Source organism: Chelmon rostratus, chromosome 5 (assembly GCF_017976325.1).
Source record: "Chelmon rostratus isolate fCheRos1 chromosome 5, fCheRos1.pri, whole genome shotgun sequence".
NCBI classification, from domain to species: Eukaryota; Metazoa; Chordata; class Actinopteri; order Chaetodontiformes; family Chaetodontidae; genus Chelmon; species Chelmon rostratus.
This window is the reverse complement of record NC_055662.1, coordinates 22600919-22616929: the sequence shown is the minus strand read 5'-3', so window position 1 is coordinate 22616929 and position 16011 is coordinate 22600919. Positions and strand designations below refer to the sequence as shown.

The 16011-nt window shown below is 39.8% G+C and overlaps 2 protein-coding genes across 2 annotated transcripts in view; both read right to left on the bottom strand.

Annotated features, from left to right (window-relative positions):
- The window catches only part of pip5k1bb (phosphatidylinositol-4-phosphate 5-kinase, type I, beta b), a 32159-nt gene extending 30128 nt beyond the window's left edge, over window positions 1-2031 (bottom strand). The window contains exon 1 of the mRNA XM_041937355.1: window positions 1837-2031. The gene's annotated coding sequence lies outside the window, so the exon portion shown is untranslated. The remainder of the gene's footprint in view (window positions 1-1836) is intronic.
- Window positions 2032-6524: 4493 nt separating this feature from the next.
- unc45b (unc-45 myosin chaperone B) lies at window positions 6525-14513 on the bottom strand. Its single transcript, XM_041937151.1, has 20 exons — window positions 14431-14513; window positions 13558-13719; window positions 13414-13450; window positions 13098-13273; window positions 12716-12805; window positions 12456-12623; window positions 12063-12228; window positions 11694-11864; window positions 11416-11587; window positions 10994-11294; window positions 10472-10566; window positions 10071-10212; window positions 9845-9985; window positions 9591-9718; window positions 9141-9207; window positions 8827-8940; window positions 8342-8457; window positions 8117-8234; window positions 7852-8007; window positions 6525-7006 (listed from the first exon to the last, which is right to left on the bottom strand). Exons 2-20 carry the CDS (start codon window positions 13717-13719, stop codon window positions 6731-6733), a joined length of 2796 nt encoding a protein of 931 aa, XP_041793085.1. The 5' UTR covers window positions 14431-14513; the 3' UTR covers window positions 6525-6730.
- Between the last annotated feature and the right edge of the window lie 1498 nt (window positions 14514-16011).

The window sequence follows — 16011 nt, the reverse complement described above, 5'->3', positions numbered from 1 at the left end:
CTAAGAGAGAATCAGATCCACCACAACCAAAACCCCAAGAAGAACTGAGAGTAAGTATGATTGCTGTTGACAAGGTTTTGGCTCTAGCGTGATGTGGCACTTCTGATGCTACTCAGATGGAAAATATTACATAATGCACAGATGCTGCTCACTCTGGCAAGCAACATATCAGTGCAAGGACAGCAGGCAGCACAGCACAGGAGCTCAGGTGTTGGTCGCAAGGAGAGAGTGGGGGATTTGCATGAGCTGTTTTCCCTTTCAAACACCCTCTGCAGCAAGCTGACCAACCTGGCCCGAGCTAGACCAATGCCACTGCCTTACAGTCAAATGAGGAAGGAAGAGGAAGTTCATAAAGTAAACCACATGCTTGTCCTACAGGCTAGTTTGAAATCAGTCAGATTTGCATGATCATTCATTTTCTCCAGTCATCAGTATGTTGCACTTTGATCAAAGTTAGTGACAAGCCAGTGTCTGGAATATTTCAAGGAACAATCATAAACTACATTTAACATTGCTTCATTAGCCATGATGCAATAAAGTAACAAATATAACATTAAAAGGGTCGCAGGACAAAATCAGACCCATTACAGACCAGATACACCTCACTCTTCAGCCCGCTACAACCAGCACGGCTCATGACCACATGTGTTAAGATGACATGGTCTACAATTGGTTTAGACTGAAGAAAAAAAGCAAACATTGAATTAATTAGAAAAAAAAAAGTTAAAGGCATTCTAAAGAGAAACATTTCTCATTCAAGTTGTTCAAGATCCTCTGTACAACAGAGAGAAAAACACATCATAACATCAAAACTTTTGATCCTTCATTATGACAAAAAAAAACAGAATTTTGCCGATTAAAACTGGGCATTTTGTCAGTGACTTTATATCATGTAAACAGAAGCTCAACAGTTGAATTTCCACCAAATGATAACCAACAAGTCCACATCATTCGCTGGATACTGCTGTTATTGAGCTTCTAGAGCAGCTTCTCTCACTGGGAGGCTCTCAATCCTCCAGTATAGCTTCAACATCACCAGTTATCTATTTTTCCTCTTCGGGTGAAGCTATTTCACAGTCACATCGTGGCTCCCAATTACCAGGAGGAGATATGTAGCACTTCACTGTAAAGAGCAGTGCTAATGTGACAGGTATCACACCAGTAAATGAAGGGCTGGTCCAAGGCAGCATCTAATAATAATGCACACAGATAAAATAATTGGATCCTGAAAATCTATCACCTGGCCTTCAGCGCATGTTGTGCCAATAGGATTCAACAGCTGTTTACTGCACGCATGCATCTGTTTCTCAGTAACTTGGCTTACAAAAGGTTAAACTGTGACTTTTTTTGGCAAGGTGTTAACATCATGACATGAAGCTATAAGATTATATAGATCTAGATTATAAACATAAGCAATATTCTAAAGTTAAATGAGTGATTTTCTTCCGCTGCCCCCTCGTGTGTTACTCAACCTTCGACACGCTTGCCTCATTTCCCATTAAACTAGAGACTTCCACTTTCTCACTAAAAGTGCACGACAGAGTTGCAGACACATCAACAAACCTCAAATGAGACACCAGTCCAACACAGCTACATTTCATTTCACGCCTTCGCTAAGGTCGTACCAAGTCTCGCAACACCTTCCTATCAGAAGAGAAAACATCTGAAGCGCACCTGCGGTTTTCACCTGGCGTAACACCTTGAGATACTTGAAATGAAACGTAATCAATGATAAGTTAATGGTGTAGGTGTCAGCATAGTTGACATCTTTTTTTGCCACGTATATAAATCTCAACAATATCTATAGTGTGGATACGAAACTGACATAAACCTCACCAGCCAATCTTCTTCCGAGTATTCGTGTAGAAAAGATGTTTTCCTCAGAGTGGCTGCTGCGGTCCTCACAGGAAGCCCTTTCGATCCCAGCAGATGAATACAGGCCGTAAAGAAAAATATACGCAGTGTCGGTTTGTATTTCCACCACAGGCTGTGGACTGTGTCCAACTGAAGAGTCACTTCTCTACCGACAGCAGCGAGAAGCCCTGTGTGTCTCTGTGTCCCAGCCCTGCCTCTTTACATACAACCACACCATTCAGTGCACCACTGGATACAGAAAAAAGCGAGGCGAACATGCCCTCTGCTGGTCTGAAGCCGGGGAGTGGAACAGGCGCCAGAGGACTCAGTTTGTTAAAAAAAAAAGAAAGATTTATTTCATTTCATTACCTAAAATTGGCATGACAATAATATCTCTATTATCTCCAACAACTGTAACAGCAGTTTAGAAATAACTAACAGCTTGTGGTGGAGGCTTGTACAACAATAAAATAAAAAGCATCCTCTTTCAACTTAAACATGCTTTATCATTATTATTATTATAGTTATTATTATTAACCAAACCACAATTTAAAAATAAAAAAATAAAATGAAAAAATAGGACAATAAATTCTAAGGCTGCTGCAGGGGTTTAAGATCCGTGGTCACATTGAGAAGGAGAGCTGCCATTATTCAGTCCAGGACCACCACAAGTATCTCTGGAAATGTAAAAAAGTCATGCCAGAATGACTATATTTAGATGTACATTTGCACTGACGATGGGTTAAATGTTGCATATTTAATGTTCACTAACCTCTCATTGGTTTCTTCAGGGCTTTGTCTCTCTCTAAGAGGTGCAGTCACACCAGAACTGAAAAAAATCATAATAAACGTGAGACATATTGGTAACATGATATAATAATACCTTAACATATTAACAAAGGAACTTTGAGAATAACAATGCATTTTAAATACCTGCAGGCTGTTGTTCTCTGTTTTGTCTCTTTTTATAGAGATACACGAATAAGCCTATTATTGGTACTATCAGTACTAAAGCACCTGTGGAATCAAGAGATGGATATTTCAGATAATTGTATGTATACACAATAAATGCAATATATCATAAAAATGAATCATACCTGATTGTCAGCATTCAAAAGGCAAACATTTTACTCCTGAGCGAAAGCAAGAAAACAGAGGTTGGCAGAGTAAAAGCAAGTTAAATTAGTCGCAAAAAGCATTATTTTCTTGACTTGTTGCTTTGTGTGCAACAAGTTAAGGAAATAACAAGAGCTGTTAAATAACTGTAGTGGAGCAAAAAGTACATATTTCTTCTGAAATGTAGTAAAGAAGTAGTGGTATGAGAAGAGAATGTGCAAGTAAAGTATAAGTACTTCATGTGCAGTGCTTAATTACAGGACTCTTAACAAGATGCAGGAGAAACATGATGCAAGCAGACACAGTATCAGATGGATTGGTGTTCAGAACTTACAAACTCCAGCAATAATGTGTTTATCTCCTGCATGGTCCTCTGTGGTGACTGGTAATGATGTGGGAGAAAGACAGAAACTTCCAGTCAGTGTTCAGTCACAACAGTGGGCAGCATCATGTTAAGTGTGTGTCTGCAGGAAAAGCTTACCAGTGGTAAAAACACAAATGCTGCTATTGTCTAGTTGAGAAAAGAAGAGAATTGTTATGACATGTTATTAGTTAGAGTAACATCATAAACAATATTTCACCTGTTTACATTGTGTGTGATGTTTACACATTATGTATTTAGGAAAATGTACTGATACTCCTAATTTATCGTCATTATGAACAGCTCAGTCAGTTCTCTTACAGTATATATTGAACAAACTTTTCAAAGAGACTAAATATAAATCTAGACTCTAGTTTGGCATCAAAGGTGTTCTGTATCACTTTTCTGAGAAGTACAGTAATTTAAAGAGAGAAATAAGTAGCAGCAGAGATTTCCTGTCCTGACATGCAGAGGAAGTGGTAACAGTAGAGAGGACAGAATCAGAAAACGAACAGTGAGATTAACAGAAAAACTTCTGCTACACTATTGAATGGTCACATCTAAATAAGATTTTTTTTTTTTCTAATTTAGCATTGTGACACATCTGCATCACTCCCAATGTAACAGGGAACAGGTTGCCAGGACTCTGCTGCATTTACCATTCTGCTTGATTTGGCTTTCCTATTTTTAGAGTTAATCAACTTCACGCGGCAGACAGTGAACAAAAACCAGGACACAGAATCCCAATCTCAATCAGAACACAAGGGTAGATATTTGGGTTTTTCAAAAATAACATAAGGGGTTAAACAGGTTTCCGAAAACAATACGTTTACACATAAACAAATTACTCCAAACTCCAATTAGGTCAGGGACACTGAAGTGCATGTGAAGACACTCTGTGAAATCTGTTGCTTTGTGGCCCATCAAATCAAAATATAAAGTTTCAAGAATGGTGCGAATGATTGCAAGAGTGTGACAATGTACAATACATTAAGGGTTTTAGAAAGCAAAAGGAAATACCTGTACATTTTGTCGTATCAATAAATCTGTCTTCCCCTTCAAATTCACAAGCACCATCTCTATCAGTGGAAACAAATGCCCGACCATCATGCTGGCAGAGAGTATTGGGTGGTGGAGGACCTGTGCAATCTGCAATGCGAGTGCGACTGAAGAGCCGCTTTTCATTGCAAAATACGTAAGCCACATCAGCGGCACATCCAGGAATCGTGCAGAAAAACAGCTGCGGAGATGTCTTTCCACCTGTAACATTAATCAGACAGTACGGATCTGAAATATCTCACAGAAACTTTTTCATCATGAGAATGACGTACACAAGAAAAGACATACCTTGCTTTGCTGTGACTGAAAAGCAGTGAGTGAGACCAGGAGTCAACAGCAGCACAAAGATGAAGGTCACCTCTGTCAAGACACAAATGAAATTGAAAGATCTCTGATGCTAACACTGGACACAGTTTAAAGCTGGTCATTTGTCAGAAACCTACCATTCATGTTCGAGACCAGTGCTGACAATGTTTTCTGGATCACAAAACCCTGGTGTGTCGTCCCACCCACAACTCCTGTTGAAATATAGATTCCACGTCTTTAATTGAATGTTGCAGGGTTGCTACTTATGTTAGCATGCTTTACAGAGTTTGTAAAGTGACCGCTGGTTCGGCCAGATTAATTAATTGATGGCAAGCTTGACCGCAATGAACTCAATTAAATACGGATACAATGTGTGAGGCTTGGCGAGGGCGGTGGCACGAACGTGCAAGACGAGTCGCAGCGAGCGTAATTGAGTGCAATTATGTTGCTAATGGAAAGCTAATGTATTACGATCGTTACTATTGTGCCTTTACTGCCAGCAGTAAAGCAGTGCCTCTCTGTTGCACGTTCGTGCTTCGTCCTGAAGTAAGCAAGCCCGATTGGTTTCGATAAGAAGACTGATAAAACGTTAACTCACCCGAATGAATCCTCTCAAATGTCGCCAGAAAGCGGTCACTCCTGGCGCAACGCGAGACTGACGGTGGCATGATAGGCATATACCCTCCTCCTACTGGGAGCTTTGACACACTGACACCTTCACGTCTGTTGGAAATGTCCTCTGCTTTGCATATTGGTGTTCTATTCACGTGATTGTCTGGAAATTAACCGCCAGTCAGTCATTACTTTTTTCAAAGATGGTGTGATGGTTTGTGCTTCCTGCGGAATCTAATCTCCTTCCCCCATCTGTTTACCCGATCAAAGACATGTGGCTGTGCTGTGTCATGGTATGGGTCTAATAGCCTACGTTTTCTTTTCTTTTACATTCATTTGCCAGCAAAGCGACTCCCAGTTAAAAGCCACACCATAACAATATCGATCGTGCCATGAACATAACATAAAGGTTAGGGAAACACCTGAATTTCCGGTGTGCATTTGGACAACAAGACCTCTTTATTATTCCCTAGAGAGCTGTCTTCTTAACAGCATCATACGTCTGCAGCATAGTTAAATTATTGTCCAAACTAAGCTCAACAAAAATATGAAATCTAAAATATGAATGCTATAATGATGCTATCACGTGCTGTGAGGAAACGTTCGTTCTAGTTCTGGCTTGACAGAGTTATGTAAAAGTTACTCATTTAGAGAAAAGCTGAGAGTGGTGCAGATGTAGAACAGCAATATTTTCATCACATACTTAGTCAATGAGAAGGTGTAAATTTTGGATGGAAAGTTCAGGGAATCTTCTCAGTGTCGATCTCACTTCTTGTTGTGTCCAGTGTGTGTGGGTGGGGGGTATGTGACAGGGGCTGGGGACTATTAGTCATGATCATTTTCCTCTTGACATGGATTTAATAAAACAACGCTAATTTACTTTTCACAGAAACCTTTTAAAAAGGTACATTTCAGGCAGATGTGTTCTAAATTACAAAATAAATCAGAATATGACATTGTCCTATTACAGTAAGAATTCCCTATTGTTTAATTAATGTATTACTTTACTTTGTTTACCTATGTATTGTTTGCTTCAAACTCTGTTCAGCATTTGGTCACATGACATGACACAACCTTTCATTTGGTGTCACTGAAACTGCCAAGTACTGAATCAAGTCACTTCCTTTTCAAATTTCACAACATTGATATAACGATTAGTGTGTTCACATGTAAATGTGCTCTCACAGCTCAGTACAAAAGGAAATGATACATTTCATGAAGCTTCATGGGGGGACCCCATGTATATTTATTTGGCTAGCCCCAAACAACCCCTGTAAAAAAAAGAACATTGATTTTTATTGTGACTTTAGAGATTTGGAGTCAGGTTGATTAATCGTTATATATTTGGTGGAAGAAAGTCTGTATTTAACAGGAGAAATAAGAAGAATGTCCATTGCTGTTGCTTTTCTTGTCGCCATCATTTTAAGAAGGACTGGTGAAGGGTTTGATGAGACCGAGATCCATAGCTTTGGCAAGGCACGCACGTGCTGCATCGATGGCCTCCTGCCTATTGGGATTGTCCGCTGCCTTGCCAATCACTGAGAGGATTTCCAGCATCTCACTATCGATAATCAGCTTCTTTGCCAGCTCGCTGTCATCTGAGTTGAGCATGTTGTAGACAATCACAAGGCCACGGTGCTGTATTCTAATGTCAGTGTGGAGACACAGCCTCTGCAGGATCTCAAGCCACTGGGTGGTCTGTTGGGAAAGATTAATCAATCAGTCAGTGACACTGAAATGTGTGAATGATGAATAGAAAATGACACATGCTGCAATTAGAGATTGGTAGCTTGAATATTTTTTTTAACACTTTCAGTTCTAAACAGTGGAATCTATGAGGAAGTTAGTATGTGTATAACTCAGCAGTTTTTTTTTATTTTAATTTTAAAGGGGTTTTTTTTATGTCTTGAGTGGCTCTGGAGAAGCTTTGTCATGTCTCAGAAAATATCCCCTGATAATAATGTCATCAGCTCAGCTTGGGCTCTGAGTTTCAAACTGAGTTTTGAAAGGCATCTGCAGGAAGGGAAGGTAATGAAAACATGCTATTGAGTTGTATTATGGAAAGTATAGCTTTCATTGTTTTTGCAGGCAGATTCATATGTTGTCTCAGTCTCAGTTATTCCAAATTAATTAACTACAATGTGAAATGCATTCAGTGGCACAAAGAGTGAGACATGGCACACCAAGGTGTCTTTAGTCTACACAATGCACCTCTTGTCACAAAATACAAACAATTCAGCAATGTTAAATGCTGAGAAAAGCATCAATGTGGTCAAGCAGATGCCATGAGCTGCAGTGTAGTTAGGCCTTACAAGGGCTAGTAGGTGTTTGCTCTTGTGTAATCTGCCATATTGAGTAAGTTATCAGTTCTGCAATTTCCCAGCTTGGGATAAATAAAGTATATCTATCTATTCCTGGAGGAAAGCTAACCAGGGGAGTTCTGGGCATTTGTCATAGTTGCACAAGCTTTCAAAACAGACTCTGATATGACACTATTATTCATATTCTACAGTAAAAACACTATTAACGACTGCTGTGCATACCACTTTTGTCAGTTTGGTGCAGAGTTTCTTCTGAGCAGCAGTGAGCATGGCCACAGCTCCAGCTGCAGCTACCTGAAGGTTGTCATCATCCTCGCCACATAGCAGGACCAGTAGCTTCATTTTGTCATTGCCATCTTCCAGAAAACGATCTTGGACCTGAAACACACAGAGTTGATATTTTTAATACAGCCACACCATGTTGCACATGTTGACTATACACATCATCTGTTATTATATGTGGATTTACCGATTTGTCTGTTCTCACCTCTTTACATGTAACAAGGTTGCACATACATTCAGTGGCTGCCTGTCTGATCTTCTCATGTTCCTCAAACATGTAGTTCTCAATTTCTGGCAGAGCGTTCTCTTTCACAATCTTTACTCTGAAAAAGAGATGAAACACAATAACCACTCGTGACCTGCAGTGAGCTCACTTGGAGGAAATGAGCTATGAAGTGTGACCATAATATCATAAGATGCAAGACATTACCGTAGCTTTTCACTGAAACCAGCCAAGTTGGTGAGACCTCTCAGAGCTTCATAGTTCTGCACCCCATCTCTGTCTGTCTGAAGGAGGCTAACTAAAGGCCGCACCACCTCATACACCTGTCAAACAAGAAAGACAGAGATCTGAATTTTGTAAATGTACTAAACTTCAAATCAGCAGAGATACTGAATTCTGAAAGAGAGGAGCAAACACGATTAATAATAATAATGATGTGGTTTACATTATTATTCAGCAGAATAAGTCTGTCACAGCAATGAGAAACAATAAATAAATTGGCCACTTCTCCCCACAATATGTTGATAGACAAAGAAAAATAGGCAAAAGACATCGACGTCAAAAGTGAAAAGTGTAGTGTAGTAAAGCGTAGATTAGGAAGAATGTCGTGCCTCATTAACTTTCCATTCCCCTTCCCTCACAATCATACCAAAGGGGACTGCTCTTTATACAAAGTAACAAAGCAGTCTTACCCTCTCACCAGGGAAGGCAATTTCTGGGTTGGAAATAGCTGCAATCTTTGCAAGGACGTGGCTGGCCTTCACCTTCCCAGCATCTGTCCCTTCCAGAGCAAGTGGTATCAAAGCCTGAGGGCAGAGTCAGAACAACAGTAGTGGACAACAGTGGGATATCGTGCAACAACCAGTTTGTCCAGGCAATGTTTGTCCAGTTTTCTAATGATTTGGTTGCGGAACATGTTATCTAAAAAAGAACTACTTCCATTAATTTGTGACTTGATGAAGTGTCATAACTTTACTTGTACTTTATTTCCTAACCTACCACTCACCTTTCCTCCACCTTGGGCTACAATAGTACCACGATCTCTGGGATCTTCTGATAATGCCAAGAAAACCCTAAAGATAAAAAGATGGTTCAACAATTAGATATTGTTAAGCAATGCTGCACAGGAATAAACAAGAATCTGGACATATTAATATGTGTTATAGCTTGCATTCCCTCCTTTATGGAATGGAACATTTAAAAGTAAATGTAAGTCATTCTCTACAAGGTGACAAAATTACACTGTATCAAAACGTGAATGGCATTACTCAAAAGAAAAGGGCCTTTTGACATCTATTGTTCATTATTACTATATGTGTTGACTACAGCTGATGTCATGAAGTGACTCATGGCATGACTTTTCATGACTGTTTTTGGGAAATTTTTTAGGGAACATGTTTATTGACATTTCAAAATGCCTTGTCATCACTTTGCCATGAAATGCTTCCTCTCCCACCTTGCCAGCATCTCCTTAGTCTGGTCAGTCAGTATGGAGTTGTCTGCTTTGACCATGACAGCAAGAGCTGATATGATTCCAGCCTTCAGCAACCTTTTCACTCTCTTCTCAATAAAGTCCTTCTTGTCCTAAGAAAAGCAAGTGTGCAAAGAGTGTATATGCATGCATATAGTATGCGTAACTGCTCATACTCTATCTATGTCAATTTAGATATTGTGGTCTGAGAGAATATTTCCGTTTCCTTCCTCTTTTACCTTGGGGTGTTGCTCAGGCACATGCTGCTTTGAGAACTTGGCAAGTTGAACCAGCTCAGGTATGATTTCCTTCTTATCATAGCAGTTGGTGCAGTTAACCAGGATGCAAGCCACTGCATATAAGATTGTCTTATCCTTAGACTAAAAACACAGAGAAAGGAGAAAGGTTATTTCAGACGTCTAACCAGAGTTAGTGCATGTTTCTTTCTATTTGTTATTTTCATACCTTGGCCAGTTCAAACATGGCTTTCAAAGCAAGCTCATCTTCCACAAAGTCATCTTTCACGTCAGCATCATTAGTCAGATAAGCAAGACCCTCAATAGCCCAGTTCCTTGTTTTGGTGTCAATCTGGGGATTACAAAGCCACCTTGAAGAGTAAAAGAGAGACATTTTAGAGTAAGTGCATTTAGTGATGATGTGAAGTGGCCACAATGACATTCTGGTACTTATATTGTAACAAATCATATCTGTTCAGCAATTTGCATCAAAATTAGAAAATAACTGATTAGGTATCAAAAGAACTGATACTAGTATTGGTCTCCTCACATATTTTCTACATACTACATGATGGTTATTATACTTTATAATCTGCTATATTCTTTAACAATCTCTGTGTGAGTACTCACTTTCTGCACTGCTTGGCCAGCTTCTCTGTGGAGCCCTCAGCAAACTGCCTTAAACTGTAATCATCACCTCCAGCTGAACCCAGTTTACAGAGACCCTGGAGAGGACATGGACATGAATATGCATCCACATACACCGACCAAATCTAGAAGATGGATAGTCTAATCGAATTTCTTATTATTCTCTGTATCAAAGGGAACAACAGAACTTTTGGCCCGGTGTAGTTCTCCGACTTGTTCTATTTCTTCCTCTTCGCTTGCATTACTTTGCAGTACCTACACATATGTTAATGTTATATACCAAAACACCAAGGCAAATTCCTCGTATATGAAAACCCATTTGGCAATAAACTGATTCTGATTGAAGTTGAGCAACAGTAGCTGTTCACAATGTGTTTACTTTCCTGTACTGTCTTGTATTGTACGTACTTCCAAGTGATTTTTTCCTAATGTGTTGTATTGTTATTCTTTATTGTACATGGGCCAAGGACCAGCTCTGTTCCATTATTTCCTTTGCACACTCACCACCAGCGCACGTATTTTAATCCTCTCATTCTTGGTCTTCTTGTAAATGTCCTTGAGCAGCGACACACCGTTGGTGATGATGAAGCTGGCGCGGCTCATCTTTGAGGAAGAATGGATCAGCGCTTCCACAGCGACCATCTGGTCGACCTCACGTTCGGAGCCACACAGCGCCACCATCATCTCCATTATGCCTTGATGTCCAACCAGTGCATTACCAACATCGAACGGACCCTGAAGCAGCCCTGAGATGGTGTTGATGGCGTGAATGGTCTTGTCCATGTCGTTGGGGTCAATTTTGGATCTGTGGAAAAGGAAGGGAGTACAAGGAAAAGAGAAAAGCATAAGAGATGATGAAAGTTTTGTTGTTATAAAGTCTTGGCTATAAAACTGGTCAATGGGGAATCTGTATTTTATGGACGTACTTAATATATTCATCACAAATGTCCCTGAAGTTATTTCTCTCTGGGTCACATTTGAGGTCATCATAGAGCTTGTTGAGGAGCACGCTGGCAATCAGCTGTGTATTGTCTGTCATGGGAAGCTGGTCTGGCAGCTCAGCAACCTGACCACACACCTTGAGGATCTTCTTCAGACCTGAAGAACAAACACATGGATATATTAATATCTCATGTCAGCCTGGGAAGCAGCAATAGACAGTACCTCAAACCAATTTAAGGACCAGGTGCAGCTGTCTGCTCACCATGGTCAATTGTGAAGAGGGTCCTGGAGTGGTCTGGCTCTTTCTTGTCTTTACGAGGTACATTCTTGCTCAGGAGGTTCAGCGCCTGGTCTCTGCCATGGCCAGAGACCTTCTTATTAGCCACCATTTCCAGCAGAGAGAGAAGAATGGTTTTCAGGTCTTTAGATGCATCTGCAGAGGGACAGATGGCATAAAAGAGGATATGTCTCAGTCAGTAGTGCTGTGAAATAAAACAAATAGCGGCATAGCTAAAGCCTTTTCCATTTTTTCATTATGTCTGTGATTCTATAGGTCCTAGTTGAAGATTAAATAAGTGCCCATAATAAAATCTACTTTTTGTTACACATACGGATGATGATTTCGACTCACCCAAAACCAAGGCTTCTTCTTTCCCATATTCCCTTTTATCTCCACCAGTGAGGGAGTCGTTGATGCACTGGAAGAGGTTGCAGGTTGCCAGTGCAATCTCCTCATTGTCAACCGCCATGATGCTGCACATCTTATCAACACCCACCATGTGAACAATAGCCATGGCCTGTTTAGGAGAGGTAAAAAGAAATATTCATTTTAATGAGAAAAATGAAATGCAAATAATATAAAACTTATTTCTAACGGAAAATTATAGGTAGAGTTTATGCTTTTAAAGTTTGTTGTGTTCGTCTGCAGAGGTGTCATCATTGCCTTTGTCTGGATTTCCACGAACTCTTTGATTCTAATCTTGCATTTTTCTTTTATTCATTCTTTTATCCATGATATGCTCACCCGAGCTTTGTGTCCTGTGCACATTCCTGACAAAGTACGAACAGCAGCCAGGATCATCTCTGGTTTGCCTGTCTCTATCATGTTGAGCAGCAGAGGCACCCCGTTATTCTGGAAGATTCTCTCTGCTCCGGCGTCCTCTCTGGACAGCACAATCAGGTTGTTGGCAGCCTAGACATGAAAGGATAAGTAGCAGAAATGAAACCACATTTACGTACATCCACATCCGGACTACAATATAAAGAGGAACAGAAAATACTCACTTTTTCCCTTTTCTCCTTGTCCATTTCGTCACCAAGGAGAATGTCAAACATGTTCTGTACCCTCGAATCTGTGGAGAATGTTGTTTTGAGCTGTGGAAAATGAAAATGAAACTTCCATCATTCCGTGTTGTTGACATTATGCATTTTGTTTGTGGTTCAGTATAAGTACATCTGTAAATTTTCTGCAGAATCAAAAAACATTAATTTCTAAGGCCACAACGTAACAACACCTACTTATAGTTTTCAGCCAAAATATCTCTTTTGAACACATGTAGCAGTGTTAATTCAGTGTTGTTGAATGTATTTATGTGAAGTGATTTGTATAGTCTTATAGTCTGAATGAACTTCTGTCTGGGAGTGTGTTGTTCTGTTTGATGCTGACCTTGGCCTGGATGTCTGCTCCCAGTCTGCGTAGAGTCTCCAGGAAGGTCTTGTTCTTTGGTTCGAGAGTGGCACATCTCTGCACATCTTTAAAAGCCATGTCCAGTTTTCCTAACTTCTCCAGAGCTTGGCAACGCCGGTACAAGGCTTTAATATCTGCTGCATCAACATCAATTGCTATATGCGAGGAAGAAAGAGTCATAATGAGCTTATAGCCTTTGGTTTAAGATGATGTTTGTATTGTTTTTGGTGTCATTGCTGCTAGTGTGTGCTTTGTTTCTCTGGTGTTTGTTAAATTTCTGTACTTCTTGCTCTACCTTTAGAAGCATCAGATGCTGCATTAGTATAGTTTTCCTGAAAGAAAACAGAAAAAGTTAAATAAAGGTCTAAATTTGCCAAAGAAATTACACATAATCTGTTATTAAATGTTTGCTTTTGCACTGCTTTGAACATACTCTTACCTTTTTTAAGTAGCATGCACACCTGTTCCTGTGAATGACAGCAAGCACTTTTTTGTCCTTGCACACCTTGATGGCACTGGTGTAGCACTGAATGGCCTTGTCAATATCACCTGCCTGGAAGTGTTTGTTTCCTTCATCTTTTAACTGAATGGGATCTCCCATCTGGTAGAAAAAGGGATTATCAGTTATGACAGCTAAAATGTACACATATGTTTAATGACTTCTTATGACAGTATCACAAGAACAGTATCAGAGTCCACCAGCCAAAGCACAGTTCAACAATTGGTCAGTCAAATTTAAATGTACTTTAACTGGAATAAAGTCACCAAAGCTTCTTATCAAAGTCATATTTTGCAATCACATAAAGGGACTTCTGGAGACAAACAAATGTTTCAAATAAGCTAAAGATTAAAAACAAATCTGGTGAACACTTTTTTCCATTTCAAAGCTCAAGAGTATTAGAATGGAAGCCAGTATACAGACGTACAGTACATACTTTTATTTCACATTTACTCTGGAGAATACTATTAGAATCTGTCAGCACAATGACATTATTTAAAAAGTACTGTAACATTAAACACATTTTCATTCTCACCGTTGATGCAAATCTGCGTCCTGCTGACCTGGGCCTCCTGCAGCAAATGGCCATGCACATGCTATCTCTAAGTTTAAATGGCCTCCCCTCAGGCCTTATTTGGGCATAGTCCCCTTGCAACAAATGCCAGTTTCCCAATGGACACACCATCTCACCCTGCTCCCCTGATAGGCACAGTCTACCCCCCTCTGTGTCCTTATCCTAAGTACCCTCAGCATACCTGAATGTCACTCAAATGACACACAAAAAAACAGAACTCTGTGGAAGCTATACAGTACCTTAAGGATTGTGTGTTGTGTTTGTCTGGCCCTGCGTAGATGGTCTGGACCTCCAGTCCCTAGTATTTGTTACAAACTTTTTCTGTCTTCTGTAACCTCCCCCACCTACTCCTCAATTTATATTTATAGAGGATCTCAATGAGGTGGGACAGATCCATAGAGGAGGTAGGCTATTACATGTGGGGGTTCACTCCAAGCGCACTAAAACCCCAAATGGCAATTTTGTACCAAAGGTCATTATAAACCACAATTACTTGCGTTGCAACAATTATCCTTTGAATTATCAAAACTTTGTGAATAAAACAGTTATTTTCCATTCAATAAATGCTATGAGAGTGACCCCCTTAAAGATGGTCTGCCCCTGATATGGTCTATTTAGGGCACAGACAGCTGAGAAGTTACCAGCAAATGCCTGATGCCAAAGTGGCGGGAGGGGGGTTTAACAGAGTGTGTGTGTGTGTGTCTGGAGACAGTTGGGGGGACTGACAGCTGTATGACGACAGAGGAACCTGGTAGCTTCTGGAAAGAGAATGATCTCGAGCCCCATGAACTGGGGTCAGGTATTTTGTAGTAATGTTATGTAAGGTAAGGGTCAGGGGCAAGAGAAAGCATCCAGAAGGGTCCTCATAAGTGCAAACATGTATGTATTATGTCTGTTGTTTGTGTGTGTATGGTACAAGAGAATGAACTGATACTGTGGTGAGTCAGTGAGAGGGTTATATGAGGTTGTCATCTCATTTGAGAAGTTTTACTTTCCATACCGGTTATTGATTATTATCACTGGCCACTTTCTGATGCTAACTGTAGCCCTACAGGTGTTGCTTGGGTAATTTCAGGTCATATTAACAGATATCTGATAAAATGTATTATTTTATTTATTGTCACATGCAGACAACAGCCTCGCACCAAGCAGAAATGTTGTTCTCTGCTTACAATATTTCAAAACTCTCATGTATTATGGCTGTTTCTACATTACCATCAAAAATTCAACCCACATTGATGTGGCACAATACTTTTTTATTTTTGAATGATGAACCACCGTGTTGGATGCATGATTGTGAACAATAAGTAGAAATATTTATGGTCTGTCAATGGCTTAATTGTTTTTTGTGCTGGCTACTCTCCATTATTTATTTAAAATAAAGCCATTATTTCTCTGAAACAGAATGAGGCAACAGCAACTACAAAAAAAAAAAAAAAAAAAAACGTGGTTAGCTGAGGACATATTTTAGAGATATTCCTGTAGCTGTACAACTTTTAAGAACACAGCAGCTCATGTGACATAAATACATGCATGTCAAATAAAGCATTAATAAAAATGAACACGTGCCTGGGAAAAGAGGAAGCCATTAGTCACTGTTTTACTGTAATGACGTAGTTTAACAAAAATGTCAGATGTCAAATGTCAAATGTCCCCAACACACAATTAAATTAATTCCATGTAAACTATATGTTTATTATGTTTAATCTCTCCTAAGGTTGGAAGGTTATTGAAGAGGTGTTAATCTTCTATGGTAACTGTGGTTTCTGTGGAGCTGTGGCAGGCATATTTCACACATTTTTCAAATATGAAAATGCAAT